Source organism: Macaca mulatta, chromosome 1 (genome assembly GCF_049350105.2).
Source record: "Macaca mulatta isolate MMU2019108-1 chromosome 1, T2T-MMU8v2.0, whole genome shotgun sequence".
NCBI lineage: Eukaryota > Metazoa > Chordata > Mammalia > Primates > Cercopithecidae > Macaca > Macaca mulatta.
In genome coordinates, this window is record NC_133406.1 from 225,478,629 (window position 1) to 225,496,869 (window position 18,241).

At 41.7% G+C, this 18,241-nt stretch overlaps 1 protein-coding gene across 2 annotated transcripts in view; it reads right to left on the reverse strand.

The window, feature by feature from the left end:
• Nucleotides 1-18,241, reverse strand: part of DNAJC16 (DnaJ heat shock protein family (Hsp40) member C16) — a 48,181-nt gene that overhangs the window by 11,272 nt on the left and 18,668 nt on the right. For both annotated transcript variants that reach the window (XM_015118599.3, XM_015118651.3), the window contains exons 6-9: nt 16,461-16,565; nt 14,835-14,993; nt 2,743-2,873; nt 90-273 (exon numbers count right to left, since the gene is read on the reverse strand). In XM_015118599.3, coding sequence (XP_014974085.1) covers nt 90-273; nt 2,743-2,873; nt 14,835-14,993; nt 16,461-16,565 — 579 coding nt within the window. The remainder of the gene's footprint in view (nt 1-89; nt 274-2,742; nt 2,874-14,834; nt 14,994-16,460; nt 16,566-18,241) is intronic.

The following is an 18,241-nucleotide window of genomic DNA, read 5'->3' on the forward strand; positions in this document are numbered from 1 at the left end:
GTATTCAACACTCTCAAGGAAGAAGGAAACAGAATCAGGTGCCACATGCTTGTGAAGAGCCTGGGATGAGGACAGACTCTGTGGCTCACCGCTGATTTCCCTTGAAACGCCTCACTGTCTGGTAGTAAGGTGTCGGCAAACTCCTGCTGCCGATTGCTGTAGACATGCACAAATCTCACTGTGTCTTGTGTGTTTGCCAGGGCAAAGGACAGGAAAGCCTCAAAGGGTTTGCTCAACTTGGCAGTCTCAGCAGTCAGTAAAACCACACAGTACCTGCACAACAAAAAGACAAAACTTTATAACCAATCCCTGATGGCAGGGCCAGGACCTATAAAGGCAAGTGAAGGTGAAGAAGATGAGGAGCTCATCTTATGGAAGTGAATACACTGTGCCCAATCAAAGCTGACATTTCTACCAAGGGAAGATTTCCAAGTCATTAACAAATTGTTTCTTTTCCCAATCTGTGATGTTTTTCCCAAACCAAACTTCTTCACCACATTTACGAATTTAAAAATTTTATCTATATGAAATTATATACAGTTTTATTTATATTGCCCAGGCTGGTCTTGAACTCTTGGCCTTAAGCAATCCTCCTACCTCAGGCTCCCAAAGTGTTGGAATTATAGGCATGAGACATCATGCCTGGCAGGAATTTCTTTTAAGGGGTTGGTCACTGAATTTCTGATGCAGCAGGGCCTTTTATTTTATTGTTTGAGATGGAGTCTTGCTCTGTCGCCCAGGCTGGAGAGTGTAGTGGTGTGATCTCGGCTCACTGTAACTCTGCCTCCTGAGTTCAAACCATTCTCCTGCCTCAGCCTCCCAAGTAGCTGGGATTATAGGCATGCACCACTTCACCCAACTAGTTTTTGTATTTTTAGTAGAGACGGGTTTTCACCACGTTGGCCAGGCTGGTTTCGAACTCCTGACCTCAAGTGATCCGCCTGCCTCGGGCCCCCAAAGTGCTGGGATTACAGGTGTGAGCCACTGTTCCCGGCCAACAGGGCCTTTTAGAAACTATCTGTCCTAGTTCTTCCACTATAGGGAGGGCTGGTCAAATCTCTCTCAGGCCAGAAGCCACTAAGCCTCATTCTGAAGGGCTTCCTTTGCAAGGTTCCAATGCAAAGTTTAGCTATTCATTCTCCCAAAAATATTTACTGGGCACTTAGTATATGTCAGGTAATATAGACAATATTCTTGCCCTCATGGAGCTTATATTCCAGTGGGGAAGATAGAGAACAAATAAAAACAGATATATCATGACAGGTATCAACAAGTACTATATATTTAAAAAAAAAAAAAAAAGATGAAGAAAAGGGGACAGAGAGAGGCCAGAGTGGGTGGAAGTCACTTTCCATCAGACAGGTTGGTCAGGGAAATGCCAACTGAAAAGGTGACATTGTTATGAGAGGAAATGGGGTCAGAGCATCCCAGGTACAGAGAACTACAAGTGCAAAGACCCCAGGATGGAGAGTGACTGGATCTGATTTGCATTTTCAAACATCCTTGGCTGATGTGTGGACACCTGCCTGGCAAATGGAGCAAAGAGACTAGTTAGAAGGCTGCCAGAGGGGTCTCGCTGGGAGACGATGGTGGCTTGTTCCAGGGTAGCAGTGGTTAGAAAAAGTGAGAAGCGTGTGGATTTGGGATATTTTTTGAAGGCTGTGTAAACAACAATCCTTACAGTCCAGGATATTCTTTTTTTATATTTAAGTCATTTTTTATTCGCTCTTAAGACTATAAAGGACTCTGAAAAGCCCAACACAGGGAAATTATTTATGTTTTATATTTTCAAGTAACATGATTGATATGTTTTCCTTCAATATCCAGATACCTTTTACAGATGAAACAGCCCTAAATTTAAAGCCACTGATTCATTCACCTGAGAAGGTATAATGAATATATTCCCTGAATTTCTAGAGTTTTTAGATACTTTCTATAGTAACTCTTCATACTTTATTGAATATATGTAACTTTGCCTTCCTGATTCCCACTAATCCATTTCCTCAATACTCTATACTTTCCTACTGTTTAATTGTATCCTTGCTCCTTCCCAAGACCTCCAAAGACTCACCCTGTGTGGAATGCGTTAGTAGGGATAGTCACTCTTCCATATTCTGTGCTTCTGTAAAGTGACCCAGTCTCTCCCAGACGCCTGGCTAAACTGTGCTCATCCTTCAGGTCTCAGCTGAAATGTTATATCTTAGGGAAATCTTCTCTGACCACTAGGACAGGCTGGCACATCTGACAATTTGGTGCTAAGGTGCCCTGGACTAATACATCATATTAGTATGATTATCATCACAGTCACTAATTGGTGTTTTTTTTTTTTTTTTTTTTGAGACAGTTTTGCTCTTATTGCCCAGGCTGGAGTGCAATGGCATGATCTTGGCTCACCGCAACCTCTGCCTCCCAGGTTCAAGTGATTTTTCTGCCTCAGCCTCCCTAGTAGCTGGGATTACAGGCATGTGCCACCACGCCTGGCTAATTTTGTATTTTTAGTAGAGACAGGGTTTCTCCATGTTGGTCAGGCTGGTCTCAAACTCCTGACCTCAGGTGATCCGCCCTCCTCGGCCTCCCAAAGTGCTGGGATTACAGGCGTAAGCCATCACATCCGGTCCAGTATTTGTTAAATGAAGAATAAGTTCTCATTGTTACAGGACAGATGTCTCGCCACCCTATAGTAAAATGAATCATGATCCTTCTATTGTAATGACAAGCAAAGGCAAAGCCTTAAGTCCTTACTTCCTCTGTCGGTGAGACCGTTTCACAGGGCAGAGTTCATGGAACAACTTCTGGCTGGTGAGCCTGGCTGCCAATAGATATTTGTTTTGGGCGATGAAGTCGTCAATGATTTGCTTCTTCATACCTCGGGCCTAGAGAAATACCAAGAATCAGCTAGATTTTATGCAGTGTTCTCAATGCAAATAGATGGGCTTTCTTTACTTACCAGCTTAATACAAACGTAGCTGACCTTGGCTAAAGTAATATAACCAAACAAGACAGACCTGTTAGAGTGAATAAATGTGGTGATCTATTTCAGCAATGCAGGGCTGAAAGCAATGACGCAGCTAGTTCAGGTCAAAGGGAAAATCAAGTACACTTTCCACTGGAGAATTTTTATTCACTATTTTATGCTGACAAATTGAAAAAGTCAGTCATGGCAGGACGTGGTGGCTCACGTCTGTAATCCTAGAACTTTGGGAGGCTAAGGTGGGCAGATCACAAGGTCAGGAGTTTGAGAACAGCTTGGCCAATAGAGTGAAACCTTGTCTCTACTAAAAATACAGAAATTAGCCAGGCATGGTGGCATGTGTCTGTAGTCCCAGCTACTTGGGAGGCTGAGGCAAGAGAATCGCTTGAACCCGGGAGGCGGAGGTTGCAGTGAGCCGAGATCATGCCACTGCACTCTGGCCTGGGCGACAGAGTGAGACTCCATCTCAACAAAAAACCAAAAAAACACACACACAAAAAACCCCCCAAACAACAACAACTACGAGAACCCTAAAATGAAAAGTCAATCATTTAGAATTCTAGGCAAAATTATTTCCATTCAGGATCTGTAGCCAACTGAGCAATTAAAAATAAATCCCAAAGCAACAATGTTGCAAAGTATAAAAGGCAGATTACAAAACTGTATGACCATTTTATTGCTAACTTTCACACATTTCAAAGGACTGAAATCACTGACAGCAGGTATTCTGACCACAAGGTAATTAACCTAGAATTCCATATAAAATGCAAACCAGAAATGTAAACATTTCCCTTTATGTTTGGAAATTAAGAAACACAGCCAGGTGTGGAAGCTCATTCCTCTAACCCAAACGCTTTGGGAGGCCAAGGCAGGAGGATCCCTTGAACCCAAGAGTTAGAGACCAGCCTGTGCAACATGGAGAGACCCCATCTCTACAAAAAATTAAAAACAAACAAACAAACAAAAGGCCAGGCACAGCGGCTCACTCCAATAATCCCAGAACTTTGGGAGGCCGAAGCAGGAGGACTGCTTGAGCTTAGGAGATCGAGACCATCCTGGGCAACATAACGAGATCTTGCCTCTACTAAAAATAAAAAAAATTAGCCAGGCATGGTGGTGCATGCCTGCAATCCTAGCTACCTGGGAGGTGGAGGTGGGAGGATTGCTTGAGCCCAAGACTTAAGAGACTGCAGTGAGCTAGGATCACACCACTACACTCTAGCCTGTGTGACAGACTGAGACCCTGTCTCAAGAAACAAACAAACAAAACAAAAGGCTGGGCATGGTGGCTCATGCCTATAATCCCAGCACTTTGGGAGGCCAAGGCGGGTGGATCACTTGAGGTCAGGAGTTCAAGACCAGCCTGGCCAACATGGTGAAACCCTGTCTCTACTAAAAGTAAAAAAATTAGCCAGGCGTGGCCTTAGTCCCAGCTACTCGGGAGGCTAGGGCAGGAGGACTACTTGAGCCCGGGAGAGCATACCAGCCTGGGCAACAGGAGTGAAACCCTGTCTCAAAAAAGAAAAAAAAAGGAAAAAAAAAAGTTAGCTGGATGAGGTGGCATGTGCCTGTAGTCCCAGCTACATGGGAGGTTGAAGGGTGGGGATCACTTGAGCGTAGGAGGCCAAGGCTTCAGTGAGCCATGATGACATCACTACACTCCAGCCTGGGTGACAGAGCAAGACTGACCCCCCCAAAAAAAGAAAAAAACCCAAAAGAAGAACGCCTATCACATATTAGAAAATATTTTGAACTTTAATGACTGATGAAAAATACTATTTATAAGAACTCTGAGATACAGAAGAAGTAGTACTTGAAGGGGAATTTTACAATTAACATAATAGAAAACAAGTTAATGAAATAAACATCTCTGTCAAGAAGTCAAAAACAGCAAAAATATAAAAGTAGAAAGGAATACAGAGAAAATAGAAATAAATGAAACAAGAAATGAATATATTAATATAAGAAGAATTAACAAAGACAAAACTGGTTATTTGAAAAAGCTAATACAATTGACAAGTCTCTGATAAAACCAATCATGAAAACAAAAGAGAAGGCATAAAATGATAATCTCAAAGATGACAAGAAGGAATCACTACCTACAATGCAGAAGTTAAAACAGAAAACCTAATCAGTAGTCAAAAATCTTTCCTTAAAGCGAAACCCAAAAACCTAAGCTCAAGGCCCAGATGGCATTGCAGATGCTTTCAATCAAACTTTCAAGGAAGACAATCTTACATAAAGTCTTCCTAAGAGAAAAAGTCCCACATGGGTATCACGATAAAGAGAAGTTAGAAGTCAGTCTCACTTCTGAATATGAATATCAAAGTCCTAAGCAAAATGTTAGCAAATGGAATCCAGTAATATATTGAAAGCATAATAGAAATCATAATCGTGTTGGATTTCATGAATGCAAGTTAGGTTTAACATTAGAGAATGAATTAATATGGTTAGCACAATATAAAAGATTAAAGAAGAAAAATCAGAATAATCTAATGGATGTAGAAAAAGTATTTCATAAAAATCATAGCAATTGTGGTTAGAACTTTTAGTCAACAAGGAGTAGAAGGACCTTCTTCAACCTGATAAAGGGTCTCCACATATGAAAAGCCTTCTGCAAACACATTTATTGGGGAAATGCTGAAAGCCTTCCCTCTCTTTGAAATCAGGAACAAGGACAGCCCCCGATTACTACACTTCTTTTTTTTTTTTTTTTGAGGCGGAGTCTCGCTCTGTCGCCCAGGCTGGAGTGCAGTGGCCGGATCTCCGCTCACTGCAAGCTCCGCCTACCGGGTTCATGCCATTCTCCTGCCTCAGCCTCCCGAGTAGCTGGGACTACAGGCGCCCGCCACCTCATCCGGCTACCGGCTAGTTTTTTGTATTTTTTAGTAGAGACGGGGTTTCACCGTTAGCCAGGATGGTCTTGATCTCCTGACCTCGTGATCCACCCATCTCGGCCTCCCAAAGTGCTGGGATTACAGGCTTGAGCCACCACGCCCGGCCGATTACTACACTTCTATTCCACATCATATCAGATGTCAGGAGTAATGTCGGAAAAAGAAATAAAATGAGGGCTGGAAAAAAAAGAAGTAAAATTGTCATTAATCTCAGATGATATGATTGTATAGTTAGCCAATCTAAAAGATGGTACAGATACGTTACTTAAGTTAATAGAAGAGTTTAGCAAGGTTGCTGGATGATACAAAGTTTATATTTAAAAATCAAGGCTGGGCGCAGTGGCTCACGCCTGTAATCCCAGCACTGTGGGAGGCCGAGGTGGGCAGATCACCTGAGGTCAGGCGCTCGAGACCAACATGGCGAAACCCTTCCTCTACTAAAAAATACAAAAGTTAGAGGGGCATGGTGGTATATGCCTGTAATCCCAGCTACTCAGGAGGCTGAGGCAGGAGAATTGCTTGAACCCAGGAGGCGGAGGTTGCAGTGAGCCGAGATCAGGCCATTGCACTCCAGCCTGGGCGACAGAGCAAGACTCCATCTAAAAAAAAACAACAACTGTATTACTTATACCAGCAAACAGAAAAAACAATAAAAGATACTGTCTAGACAAAGTCTCACTATGTTGCCCAGGCTGGTCTGGAACTGCTGAGCTCAAGTGGTCCTCCCGCCTCAGCCTCTAAAAGTGCTAGGGTGAGCTACTTGAGCCCTGCACCCGGCTCCCTTTATATTCTTTTTTTTTTTTTTTTTTTTGGAGATGGAGTTTCACTCTTGTTGCCCAGGCTGAAGTGCAATGGTATGATCGTGGTTCATCGCAACCTCTGCCTCCTGGGTTCAAGCGATTCTCCTGCCTCAGCCTCCCGAGTAGCTGGGATTACAGGCATGCACCATCATGCCCAGCTAATTTTGTATTTTTAGTAGAGACTGGGTTTCTCCATGGTGGTCAGGCTGGTCTCAAACTCCTGACCTTGAACTCCTGATCCACCCGACTCAGCCTCCCAAAGTGCTGGGATTACAGGCGTGAGCCACCATACCTGGCCTTATCTCTCTTTTTTTTTTTTTTTGAGAGGAGTCTCACTTTGTCACCCAGGCTGGAGTGCAGTGGCGTGATCTCGGCTCACTGCAACCTCTGCCTCCAGGGTTTAAGCAATTCTCTGCCTCAGCCTTACGAGGAGCTGGGATTATAGGTATCTACCACCACGTCCAGCTAATTTTTGATTTTTAGTAGAGATGGGGTTTTATCATGTTGGCCAGGCTGGTCTCGAACTCCTGACCTCGTGATCCACCTGCCTTGGCCTCCCAAAGTGCTGGGATTATAGGTGTGAGCCACTGCACCCAGCCTCTTTTTTCTTTTCTTTTTGAGATGGAGTCTCGCTCTGTAGCCAGGCTGCAGTGCAGTGGTACGATCTTGGCTCACTGCAACCTCCGCCTCTCGGGTTCAAGCAACTCTCCTGCCTCAGCATCCAGAGTAGCTGGGACTACAGGCGCGTGCTGCCATACCCAGCTAATTTTTTTTTTGTATTTTAGTAGAGATGGGGTTTCACTATGTTGCCCAGGCTGGTCTCGAACTCCTGGGCTCAGGCAATCCACCCGCCTCAGTCTCCAAAAGTGCTAGGATTACAGGGGTGAGCCACTGTGCCTGGCCTACATTCTTTAAAAAAAATTTTTTTTCTGCAGCATAAACTATAAGAAAAAAAAAGCTTTTTAATAGGATAAAAAATAGGAGGTACCTAGAAATAAATTAACAAAAACGTTCTTTCCAGAGAAAATTATAAAATTTATGAAGACATATTACAGAAGACCTACACAAATGAAACAGATATATCACATTCAAAGGTTGAAAGGTTAATTTTCTAAGGACAGAATCACTTTAAGACATACTTCCCCTATATCAAGATCACGAAGGTATTCTTCTCAGAGCCTCTAAAAGCTGCATAGCTTTGCCTTTTATACTATCTCTAATCTCCCCAAAACCACTTAAGAATCAGTATAAACCCAATATGACACCAGTAGGTTTTTTGGGTTTGTTTTGATGGAAGTTGACAGGATTTAAAATGTATACAAAAAGTACAAAAGACCAACAGCTATTATGCTTTTGAAGGAAAAAGCCTTTCCCCAAATCCAAAAAACAAAGTGAGATTTGTTTTATCAGATATCAAGATTATTTCCAAATGATTTTAAATACTTAAATATAAAACACAAAGCTATACAGCTTTTAAAAGCTCTGTCAGAAGAATACCTTCATGATTTTGATGTAGGGGAAGTATGTCTTAAATAGAAACAAGGAAGAATCAATCACAAAGGAAAATACTGATGAGTGAATATATTAAAAGAACTTACGTTCATCAAAAAGACATCAAATACAAGAATATATTCATGGCATCATTATTCAAATTAACAAAAAACTGGAAAAACTCTGTCAACAACAGAATGGATAAACACACTGTAGTTTATTCCTACATGCAATTTTCTTTCTTTTTTTTTTTTTTTTTGAGACAGGGTCTTGCTCTGTTGCTTAGGTTGTAGTGCAGTGGCATGAACACGGCTCACTGCAGCCTTGACCTCCCGGGCTGAAGCAATTCTCCTGTCTCAGCCCCCCAAGTAGCTGGAACTTCAGGTGTGTACCACCACGCCCAGCTAATTTTGTATTTTTTGTAGAGACAAGGTTTTGCCATGTTGCCCAGGCTGGTCTCGACCTCCTGGGCTCAAATGATCTGCTCACCTCTACCACCCAGAGTGCTGGTATTATAGCTGTGAGCCACTGTGCCTGGCCATCCAATTTTCAACAATGAGAATGAATATTAAAGTCCAAATAATGACATGTACGAATCTCAAAAACATAAGCTGAGAGAAACCAGATACAAGATATATACACTATATTATTCCATTTGGATAAAATTCAAAAATGCAAAGATGAATCTATGCTGTTAGAAAACAGGATAGTGCTGACCTTTGGGAAGCAGGTAAGTAGGTAGTGGGAGGGAGGGGCCTTCTGGGCTGATGACAGTATTTTGTTTCTTGATCAAGTGAGGCTCACATGGATGTGTTCATTGTGTGAGAATTCACTGAGCTTCACACCTCTGACTCGTGCATCTTTCTGCATGTGTATTATATGTCAATAAATAATTTTAAAATGTGGGTATCATGAAAATAATAAAAAGTGGGCCAGATGCAGTGATTCACGTCTGTAATCCCAGCACTTTGGGAGGCTGAGGTGGGTGGATCATCTAAGGTCAGGAGTTCGAGACCAGCCTGGCCAACATGGTGAAACCCCATAGCTTCCAAAAATACAAAAATGAGCCGGGCGTGGTGGAGTGTGCCTGTATTCCAGCTTTTCAGGAGGCTAAGGCAGGAGAATCGCTTGAACCTGGGAAGCAGAGGTTGCAGTGAGCTGAGATCATGCTACTGCACTCTAGCCTAGGCAACAAGAGTGAAACTCCATCTCAAAAAAACAAAACAAAACAAAAGACAAGACACAGAATGGGTGAAGATATTTGCCACAGAGATAAAAGACTATGAGAAAAAACAGGAAAAAAAGAGATGAACATATAAATAACCCCTACAAATCAATTACAGAAAGGCAGATAATCTAATTAAAAAATGGGTAAAAGACTTAACAGACAGGCCCGGTACAAAGTAATCCCAGCACCTGGGAGGCTGAGGTGGACGGATCATCTGAGGTCAGGCGCTTGAGACTAGCCTGGCCCACATGGTGAAACCCTGTCTCTCTTAAAAACACACAAAAAATTCACCAGGTATGGTGGCTTGTGCCTGTAGTCCCAGCTACTCTGGAGGCTAAGGCACGAGAATCACAAACCCAGGAGGTGGAGGTTGTAGTGAGTCGAGATCTCACCACTGCACTCCAGCCTTAGAGCCAGAGTAAGACTCCGTCTCCAAGAAAAAAGACATAACAGGTAGGCATATCATAATGAGGGCATCCAAAAGGCTCATATACAAATGAGAAGATGACTTCCTGTTGACAAGAATTAAAAAAAAAATTAAAAACAAAAGAAAAAAATTAAAATTAAAAAAAGAAGAAATCTGTGTTCCTTGCACTTATAATGGATCTTTTACTCATGTATTATTTCATAATACCCCGCACTGGTCATCTGAATGCAGGGTATGTGAATATTGGTCCACTGATCTTCCAAACAATGACCTTTTTTTTTTTTTTTGAGATAAAGTCCCACTCTGTTGCCCAGGTTGGAGTGCAGTGGCGCAATCTTGGCTCACTGCAACTTCTGCCTCCCGGGTTCAAGTGATTCTCCTGCCTCAGTCTCCCGAATAGCTGGGACTACAGGCACGCACCACCACACCGGCTAATTTTTCTATTTTTTTTTTAGTAGAGACAGGGTTTCACCATATTGGCCAGGCTGGTCTCAAACTCCTGACCTCATGATCTGCCTGCCTCAGCCTCCCAAAGTGCTAGGATTACAGGCATGAGCCACCGTGCCTGGCCAACGTATTTTATTATACTTATTAAAAAAAGAATGGGCTGGGTGCAGTAGCTCATGCCTGTAATCCCAGCACTTTGGAAGGCCCAGGCAGGAGGACTGCTTGAGGTCAGCAGTTCAAGACCACCCTAGTCAACATAGTGAGACCCTGTCTCTCAAACAAAAAAAAAATTTTTTTTTTTTTTTTTTGAGACAGAGTCTCATTCTCACCCAGGCTAGAGTGCAGTGAAACCATCTCGCCTCACTGCAACCTCTGCCTCCTGGGTTCAAGTGACTCTCCTGTCTTAGCCTCCCGAGTAGCTGGGATTATAGGTGCGTGCCACCACATCTGGCTTTTTTGTATTTTTAGTAGAGATGAGGTTTCACCATGTTGGCTAGGCTGGTCTTGAACTCCTGAATTCAGATGATACGCCTGCCTCAGTAAAAAAATTTTTTAAAAAAATTAGCCAGTGGTGCATGCCTGTAGTCCCAGCTGCTCAGGAGACTGAGGCAGAAGGATCACTTGAGCCCAGGAAGTCGGAGCTGCAGTGAGCCGAGGCTGTGCCAGTGCACTCCAGCCTCAGTGACAGAGTGAGATCCTCTAAAAAACAGAAAAAACCACACACTTTGATGAACCAATCTCGTAAGAAAATTTTGAGAAGCTGTCATGATGGCCAATACAAATTTTTTGAAATTCTAATGTTCTTAGAAGCCTGAATTTTATCCCTGGCAATAAATACCACCAGCTGTTTGCTTTAAAGTGCCACATCACTTCATCTGTTTTTGAGAAAATGTCTGCCAAATTCCCGAGTCTAAATGACCATAATTCTCTGTCATTCTTCCAAGTAAAAATGATGTTCCATTAAGAAAAGTGGCGAGGGAGGCACTTGTCCTTAGGACATTTGGACTCTGTTGTGCAGCAGGACGGCTTTATGCACACTTCCTGTCTCATCGCACAGAATATTAAATCTATCAAAAAGAGATGCACTCAAGGGTTAAGGTTTAATAAAATTAACACTTCTTACTGCTTCATCAAGGATATAAGGTGAGGTTGGGCACGGGGGCTCACGCCTGTAATCCCACCACTTTGGGAGACTGAGGTGGGCAGATCACCTGAGGTCAGGAATTCAAGAACAGTCTGGCCAACATAGTGAAACCCCATCTCTGCTAAAATACAAAAATTAGCTGGGCGTGGTGGCAGGTGCCTGTAATCCCAGCAACTCGGGAGGCTGAGGCAGAAGAACTGCTTGAACCCAGGAGGCGGAGGTTGCAGTGAGCCGAGATCATGCCACTGCATTCCAGCCCAGGCGACAGAGTGAGATTCTGTCTTAAAAAACAAAAGAAAACAAAATATATAAAGTGAATCTGGTGGTGGTTGTTTTTGCTGCGATTGGGGGTGAAGCACACAATGATGATAGGTGGCCTGGTGCCCGGCCTGGATTCACGCACTGTCGCTGGCAGCTTCACCCACTATTGCTTTGGCACCATCGGTGCAAATGTCAACACAGCGAAAAAGGCAAATCATGTCTTGATATGATCTCACAGACTTCCTCTTGAAGGATCTTTGAGAATCCCCAGGAGTCTATGAACCACACTCTAAAAACTGTTGTCCTAGAGAATTCTGTGCTTAGGTAATGATATTCATTGCAACACTATTCCTCAAAGCTCCCAGTGTCCATCAACAGAAGAATGATTCAATAAATCATAATGGCCATAAATACCATATAGCAATGACAACAAATTACATAGAGCAACAGGAAACCACTGGTGCTACTAGCGGTCATTAAGCCACCTGCTGTTGGGAAAATTGAGTTTGTTAAGCATACACTTGATATCCACAAAGAGCATGTTGGTAAAGCAGCCATTCTACCAGTAATTTTGTAAATGTATTCGATTTACAATTTTCCCCAGGGGATAAATAAATATAATTCTCAGAACTATAAACTGTTCCTAAAAACCAATTAAGGAAATCCTCATCCATTAATGCTGGATTGAGATGATCTTCTCTTTTCTATTCGGACACTGGTATTTGTTTTCTTCCTGACTCACAGCACCTTCTCGTCTCCATCAGGAACCCCCTTGTTTTATGTGCTGGTGGCTGTTCTGAGTTTTGTCCTTGGCCTCCTTCTGGCCTTACTTTACATACAGCAGTCATCTCTTAACTGCAGAGGATACATTCCAAGGCCCCCAGTGGGTGCCTGAAACCACACAGTACTGAACTCTATACATACTATGTTTTTTTCCTATACACATACCTATGACAAAGTTTATCAATTAGGCACAGCATGAGATTAACAACAATAACTAATATTAAAATAGAACAGTTCTAACAACATACTGTAATAAAGCGATGTGAACATGGTCCCCTCACTCAAAACATCTTATTGCACTGTAGTCGCCTATGTTTTGGACCTGGTTGACTGTGGGTAACTGAAACCTCAGAAAGCGAATAAGGGGTAAGGGGGGTGGATCAGGGGAGACTATAGTATTATGCCAGGAAGATCTTACCCTACTCAGGACTTCAACCACTAACCATTTACTGATGATCCACCAGTTTCTACCCTCAGCCTGTATACCTTTCTTAAGATCTCGATTCCCATACCCAACTGTAAAAAGGACTTCTCCCCTTCTATTTCCTACAGGCAGCTCTAATTCAATATGTCCATAGCCAAAGTTCTCATCTTCCTAAACCTGCTCTTCTTTCTTTACAATCTACTTTCCCATCTGGTTTCCATGGTTTGAGGTACCCTTCTTCTGTGTTCACAGGACACCTGAGTGGATGGTTAGGTCTCTCTCCTCCCGACTGAGATGCTTGAGGGCAAAGACTAACTCTGGATGTCAGAGCTGGCTCTGTGTTTGCTACACAGCAGGCAGGCAATGAAATGTTTATTGAATGAATGAAATAAAGAATTTTATAAAACTTCTTTCTAGCCCTCCTTAGGAGGACAGTCAAAATGTCCTTGTAAATAAAATATGTTCATTATACGGATTTTGGAAAACACAAAGATTAAATTGATATATAATTTTACTATCAACAGATGATCACTACTAATGCTTTCCAGTATTTTTTTTTTCTTTTTTTCGCTTCTTTTGAGAACATTGGTAGCAATATTTCCAGTTCTTCCTATGCATACACAGGTATTCATGTTATAAAATTGAGATCAGTGTTCAAATTGTATAAATAATTTTGCATCCTGGTTGCTTTTTAACATTATGCAATGAAAATTATCCCTATCATGAAGTATTCTTGAAATTGACACTTTAAATGGCTCTATAATACTCCCTTTATGGGATGTACTAATAATTATCCTACTTATCCTACTGTTGGATACTTACATTTCCCCCCCAGTTTTCACTATTATGAAAATTGCTTAATATCTTTAGATGTTAAGTCTTTGAGTTCCTATTCCCTTAGTACAGATTTCTGAAAGATGGTCTCACCTCCCTTAGGTCTTTGTTTAAGCCCTCAATGAGGCCCTTCTAGGCCATTCTGCCTTAAAACAGCAACCCTTCTCCCCTAATACTCCATATTCCTCTTTCCTGCTTTATATTTATTCTCAGCACTGATCACTATATAACGAATGATAACAGACTATATTATACTGTTGGTTTGTCTTTCCCCGTAGGACACAGGACAGGGAATTCTGTTGATCTTATTCAGTGCTGTACTCCTGCACCCAGAACAGTGTTTGGCACACAATACTCAGGTTTACTCATGAATTTAGGCGATTAATACAATATTACCAAATTCCTTTTCTGAAAGCCTACTTCCTCTAGCAAGATAGTACTTGTTTCTGTACACCCTCAACAGTACTATTTTAACTTAAAAAATCTTTGACAGTTGGATGGGTGAAAAAAGTTAATGTTCTCAGATTACTTGTGACATTTAATTTTTAAAAATGGTTATTAGTCATTTGAATCTCTTCTCAGAATTTTGTGTTGATTTTCTTGATTGAAGCTCTTTAGAAATTAAAAATATCAATACTTTAATATTTGTTGTAAATATTTCCCCAGTTTTTTCACTTTACATTTTAAAGTCTTTATATGAAACATAAAACTTAGAGTCAAGTTATTAAGATTTGCCAAGATTTTTTTCCCCAATGCTTTTTAACCCTTTTCCACCTTAAGATCAGATAAATATTCATCTGTACATTCTCTCAGTTTGTGGTTTCTTCTTATTCCTTCTTATTACTGTTTTACATTTAACTTTTAAATTCATTTTGTAAAAAGAGTATTGGTTTTCCAACAGGAGCCCTTTAAAGGTGTTAAAATTTTCAAATGTTTTAAATTAAAAATTTTAAAGCAAATGGTACGAAGTTAGATAAAAAAATTCATTAAAAAGTGTTGTGCATCTGAAGGAAGAGACTGAAAACTCACTGATCCTTCACCCACTTTGTTCAATTTTGCTGCTTATTTACGTAAAATCTTGGGATACAACGTGAAGAAAATCTTAAACCAAGGTGACCCTCACGTACCTGGATAACATCGGCAGGCTTGTTTATATGTTCTTTGAAGATCAAGAGGGTGGGGGTGTAGACATTGATGTTGTACCGCCTCGTCATCTCTTCCGTTCCTCTCAAACCCACATATACGTATCCAAATGATAAATAATCTTTGTATGCAAAGGCAGTCAACTGTTAAAGCGTAATAGAGAGGAAGAAAATAAAACTACAGCAAAGATGTAAACGACAAATCAAGTAGGGCTTTTCACATCACTGAGCAGAGAGACGGATGCCAGCTTAACGGCTCCACTAGGTCTTCTGTATCCCTGTAAAATTTCAGGAATGCTGTGGTGTTCCATGTGCAAAAACTGTACCAACAAGGTAAATAGAAATAACTCACTTCCTTTTCATAGTTAAGACAAAATAATCACCTTGAAATCTGTACTGGTCAGGAGGCATGGGTCTGGGGATTACCTGTAATTAGGTAAGACGGCAGTGACCATGCCACTGGTCAGGACACCTTCCTCTGCCATCTCATGTCACAGTGACACAAGAGGTAGTGGGGAGTGTAGGTAGGCTGGGAGTATAGTGGGGGAATCATTTAGAGGGCAGGTCTGAAGTCAAAGGGAATGGCGCTCACCGTGCTGTAGTGAGAACTTGGGTGGGTTATGACTGCTCTAAGCCTCAGTATCTTGGTCTGTGGAAACAGGGATAGTGGCTAGGCATGGTGGCTCACGCCTTTAATCCCAGCACTTTGGGAGGCCGAGGTAGGCGGATCACTTGAGGTCAGGAGTACAAGACCAGCCTGGCCAACACGGTGAAACCCCATCTCTACTAAAACATAAAAATTAGCCAGGCATGGTGGCATGTGCCTGTAGTCCCAGCTACTTGGGAGGCAGAGGTGAAAGAATTACTCGAACCCAGGAGGTAGAGGTTGCAGTGAGTCTAGATCACGCCACTGCACTCCAGCATGGTCGACAGAGTGAGACTCGGTCTCAAAAAAAAAAGCCCAGTGCGGTGGCTCACGCCTGTAATCCCCAGCACTTTGGGAGGCTGAGGCAGGTGGGTCACGAGGTCAGGAGTTCGAGACCAGCCTGGCCAACATGGTGAAACCCTGTCTCTACTAAAAATACAAAAATTAGCTGGGTAGGGTGGTGCGTACCTGTAGTCCCAGCTACTCGGAAGGCAGAGGCAGAAGAATCGCTTGAACCCAGGAGGTGGAGGCTGCAGTGAGCCGAGATCATGCCACAGTACTCCAGCCTGGGCAACAGAGTGAAACTCCGTCTCAAAAAAAAGAAAAGAAAAAAAAAAACCAACAGAAACAGGGATAGTATCTCCATCACTGGGTTCTTCTGAGGATTACATGATATGTGCATAGAAAGCACTAGCACAGTCACTGGCATTAGTCGGTACCGAATGCATGATGGTTAAGTAAAATTTCTGGTCTTCAAACATTTCTCATGGAAGAAACTGTTTCTTACAAAAAAGACAAATAGTAAAATTTCTGGTCTTCAAACATTTCTCATGGAAGAAACTGTTTCTTACAAAAAAGACAAATAGGCTATAAGTTCCAACTCAGAGATTACTTTCTGCTAAAAAAAAAAAAAAAAAAAAGAAAAGAAAAGAAAAGAAAAGCCATTACCCCAGCATAGAAAGTACCTTGTATAACAGTGGCACAATGGGCGTCTGGTCAAACAGAAGGACATGAGGCTTATTCTCTTGCTGCCAGCCGGAGAGGAATCTGACATAATTTTTATTTGTAACCTTAAATTGAAAATAGAATGTTAGTCTCAATATTTAATTCTTAACAATTGTATTATACTCCAGTCAGGAGAAAATAAATAAAATAAGCGTAAAAGATTGCAAAAAATAAAAATGCAGACAACTAATCTTTTTGTCTTCATTTGGCTAAAACTATTAAAAGAATGGTGATATTGATTTCATATTTTCATTGAACTCTTACAAACTGAAATCATAATCCTGTCTGAAACAATTACTGACCATATTATAAAAATTGAGCTTCCAGAGTAGGTTCTCGCTTAATTATAGAGTATACTTCTTAATACGCTAGCCAGCAGAAGATAATGCAACACTGCCCCTTTCAATATCTATCTATCTATCTATCTATCTATCTATCTATCTATCTATCTATCTATCTACCTACCTATCTATCTATCTATCATCATTATCTATCAGGCCTCAGTCTCCCATCTATCTATCATGCCTCAGTCTCCCAGCTTGCCCCTCACCCCTTTTTTTTCTGAGACAGGGTCTTGCTTTGTTGCCCAGGCTAGGGTGCAGTGGCAAGATCATGGCTCATTGCACCCTCAACCTCCCAGACCTCCCAGGATCAAGTGATCCTCTCATCTCAGCCTCCTGAATAGCTGGGACTACAGGAACAAGGCACCATGCCTGGCTAATGTTTGCATTTTTTGTAGAGATTGGGTCTCAGTATGTTGCCCAGGCTGGTCTTGAACTTATGGACTCAAGCGATCCTCACACCTCAGCCTCCCAAAGTGCTGGGATTACAGACGTGAGCCACCACTCTAGGCCAGCTTGCTCTTTTTAAACGGCTTAAATAAAAATAAGGTGGTCCACCCCCCTATACATTATATAATTTCATTTATTGTTATCTGAATTGTTTCTTTCCCCCGTTGATATCTTAAAATATTCCTACTGAGAGAAGAAATTAAAAACACGAATAAATTATCCAGCTAGAAATTTTTCATAGTCGTTAAAAAAAGTGTATCTTTCCATACTGCATCTAGAATGATTTACATAAAACTCAAATTTGATCATTTTACTCCTCTGCTCAAACCCCTACAATAGCTCCATCACCCACGGGCCAAGGCCCAAGTTCCTGAAAGGAGCATGGAGGTGTTCTGAGGCCCTCACAGGGAGATTCCTAATAACCTCTCTAACCCCCCCCAACCCCCTCCTCTGCTGCTCACCAGTGAAAACTTCTTACAAAGCAGGCTATTTCACGTCTCCTGATTTCTGCCTGCCTGCAACCCAACCCAGTCCAAGGGTCACTTCTGCCAGGAAGCCTTTCCCAACTCATTAGGATGGGCTCCAACATACTGGAAATAACCACCCGCTTGGGAGCTGCTTGAAACGGCTATATTAATCTATACCAGGCACAGAATAGGTATTTTATATAAATGTTTGAGGATCTATCAGGACACTCTATTATCATTTTAGGAGCCTACAATACTCTCTGACCTTTTAAGTTAACTCCAACAAATATTTCTTCTATAGATAATGATCCCAGCAGGACAGTCTAGGAATACCACATGTAGAAATATGATGAAAATTTTTTATGTTCACTTTCCCTGGTATTAAGAGAATGAATTATTTAAAGCAAAATGAGAGTCCTTTCCTAGTTACTTTGATACGTAACTTAAGATATTGAAAAAAATGTATTAGGTGCTTAAATATGG